Source organism: Branchiostoma floridae, chromosome 19 (genome assembly GCF_000003815.2).
Source record: "Branchiostoma floridae strain S238N-H82 chromosome 19, Bfl_VNyyK, whole genome shotgun sequence".
In the NCBI taxonomy this organism is placed as follows: Eukaryota; Metazoa; Chordata; class Leptocardii; order Amphioxiformes; family Branchiostomatidae; genus Branchiostoma; species Branchiostoma floridae.
This window is the reverse complement of record NC_049997.1, coordinates 1,148,613-1,150,856: the sequence shown is the minus strand read 5'-3', so window position 1 is coordinate 1,150,856 and position 2,244 is coordinate 1,148,613. Positions and strand designations below refer to the sequence as shown.

Genomic DNA, 2,244 nt, shown 5'->3' with positions numbered 1-2,244 from the left:
CAAAAAACATAAGCTGTGCAAAGAGCCTGCAGCGAGCATAATGTTTTTGAAAATTAAGAATCATTCAATGAGACGAGTTCAGGCCATTTCATACAAACTATCATAAAGGTTCAAAATGATCATGTTTGTGAACACCTTAGAATTTTGTTTGTTTCCAGCCAAGTTTACATCGACACGAGTCTTGCGTCGATGTCGTTAGCTTCAAAATCGCAAGATGGCGCTCTGTGAACGGTGAAGCCGATGTGGTCCTTGTTCAGCATCCACCCCTCTGTCTGCCGCAGCACGTACAGACCATGTGACATCATTCCACTGGAACTATCACTCTCTGCGTTCCACACCTGTAAATAGACAAACAAATATCGTTACTCCTGTAATGAGAGTATACTACTAGTAGGGAATCTTCCCGGTGCAAGTAGATCAAACATGACAGTCTGGTATCCGGGTTCACATCTTGAAAATATGATAGTAAAGCTGAGGGCACAACCCGCTGTACGTGCAAATACGTGCTGTCTACTTGCCAAAACGTGGGCAATATTTTGGGATCAGTAAGTGGTAAGTACCGCCTCTGTACGAACTCGTAGGGAATCCGACGGGCTTTGGAGCACGCAGACACGCGTAGAACTTTTCATACAGGCAAAACTTGGCATGTTGCCGTGTTGCCGTACTCCCTCCCTGCTCTTGCCAGTCGTTCCCCACGTTTTCAGAAAGACGTGGCGGACGTGGCCTTCCAAAAAAGTATGGACAAATTGCACGTACGGCAGGTTGTGCCTTGAGCTTTACTCTACCAGCAGATGTTCATCTTTTGGGGGAATTTTCGTTGGGCTTTCTATTTTGTACCGTTTTCTGTTCGTCCCGGAGACATAAAGAAAACGGAACAATATAGAAAGCACGACAGAAATGCCTAAACACACGTCTAAAAGGCCGGAGCGGAACCTCAAAGTTTGGGGAGTAGGTGATAGTCACCTCACCTGTGAGTAGTATTATGTCAATTCTTCCGCAACATGTGGTCAACGTAAACATCAAAGTAAACCACAATATTCCGATCGCGCGTTGGGAAAAACAAGACGTAACAAAAGTATTACTAAATACTTTCTATCGTAGGAAAGGCTGTCCATGTCGTGAAATATCTTTACTAGGACGTAAAATATTTTTACTAGGACGACCAATTAAAGCCTGCTAGAAGCTAGATAAAAGGAAGAATTTGTAAAAAAATTGTAGGCGACACCCAGTTACGTTTGGTAAGGGCGGAGGAATAAAAACGTGCACAATTGAGCTGAAATTTGGAGAATATTGATAAAAAGGCTTCATACTATATATGAAATTGTGCTTCGAAATCTGAGTTGTGCTTGTTATTTCTGGGTGATCGAGGCGTATATGAAGTTCTGCCGACATACTTCTTGCTACATAAAAACGTATAGTCAAGGACAGTACTTTCGTTGGAGTGGACCTCATTTACGTAGGTAATAACAAAAGAAACATCATACGCTGAAGTTGAGTTCAGGGCAGGGAAACTGCACTTCCACACGCCAGTTGGAAAGGGTTCTGCGGCTGTTGGGTAGGAGGATACGTCCCTGAGCGCCCCCTGGCCATTCTTGGGTGTACTGCACGGTCAAAGTGCGTTGTTCCTCCCCCATGTTCATACCCTGTTAGTAAGCGAAAAACATGGTTCAGTGCCGCAAGTATGCGGGCTTTCAGAGATGGAATCAAATAGAGTGCTGAAATTAGCAGAAAATTCTTTTAAACCAAAGTGCGGAATTATGGTAGGTGAGAATGCGATTCAGATACACAGTAAGTAGTTTCAGTTCATGTTAGTCCTCCCCTCCAAAATGCCACATCTCTGACACTTTACTTATGCTTAATTCTTCAAAGATCAGAAGACTTGTCACACATCAGAAGCCCACAGAGCACCAACTCATAATAATTTGTGAATCGGAAGCTAGTAGTATTATTCCTAGATTAAGATCAAGCGCATGTGGTGTGCAAAATCATAATGTGAGTTTGGAGACAACCATGACATGTGTCAGTCATATAAAAGGCCAGAGTGAGTCAGAGAATTACTAGTACATTTTGAGTAGTCTTGTAGTCAGTACATACATCAGTGCAGTTGTGTCTGTCCGGAGTGCAACATCTGCTAGAGGCGGCGGTCTGTATTCGATCGTCCTGGACTGCTGGAAGCATCTCCAGTACTTGATCCATGTGATTCGCCACGCGTGTCTCAATTATCATACACCCCTCTCATCAAGT

At 43.6% G+C, this 2,244-nt stretch overlaps 1 protein-coding gene across 1 annotated transcript; it reads right to left on the bottom strand.

Moving 5' to 3' along the window:
- Positions 1-7: 7 nt before the first annotated feature.
- Positions 8-1,680, bottom strand: LOC118406990. The gene is made up of 2 exons (XM_035807397.1): positions 1,485-1,680; positions 8-338 (listed from the first exon to the last, which is right to left on the bottom strand). Exons 1-2 carry the CDS (start codon positions 1,638-1,640, stop codon positions 165-167), a joined length of 330 nt encoding a protein of 109 aa, XP_035663290.1. The 5' UTR covers positions 1,641-1,680; the 3' UTR covers positions 8-164.
- Between the last annotated feature and the right edge of the window lie 564 nt (positions 1,681-2,244).

Bases quoted from the DNA above. Each gene is read 5' to 3' on its own strand.
- LOC118406990 (XM_035807397.1), bottom strand. From the start codon at position 1,640: ATGAACATGGGGGAGGAACAACGCACTTTGACCGTGCAGTACACCCAA. The intron at 339-1,484 runs GTATGATGTTTC...GTCTATTTACAG, and splicing joins GCCCTGAACTCAACTTCAGC to GTGTGGAACGCAGAGAGTGA.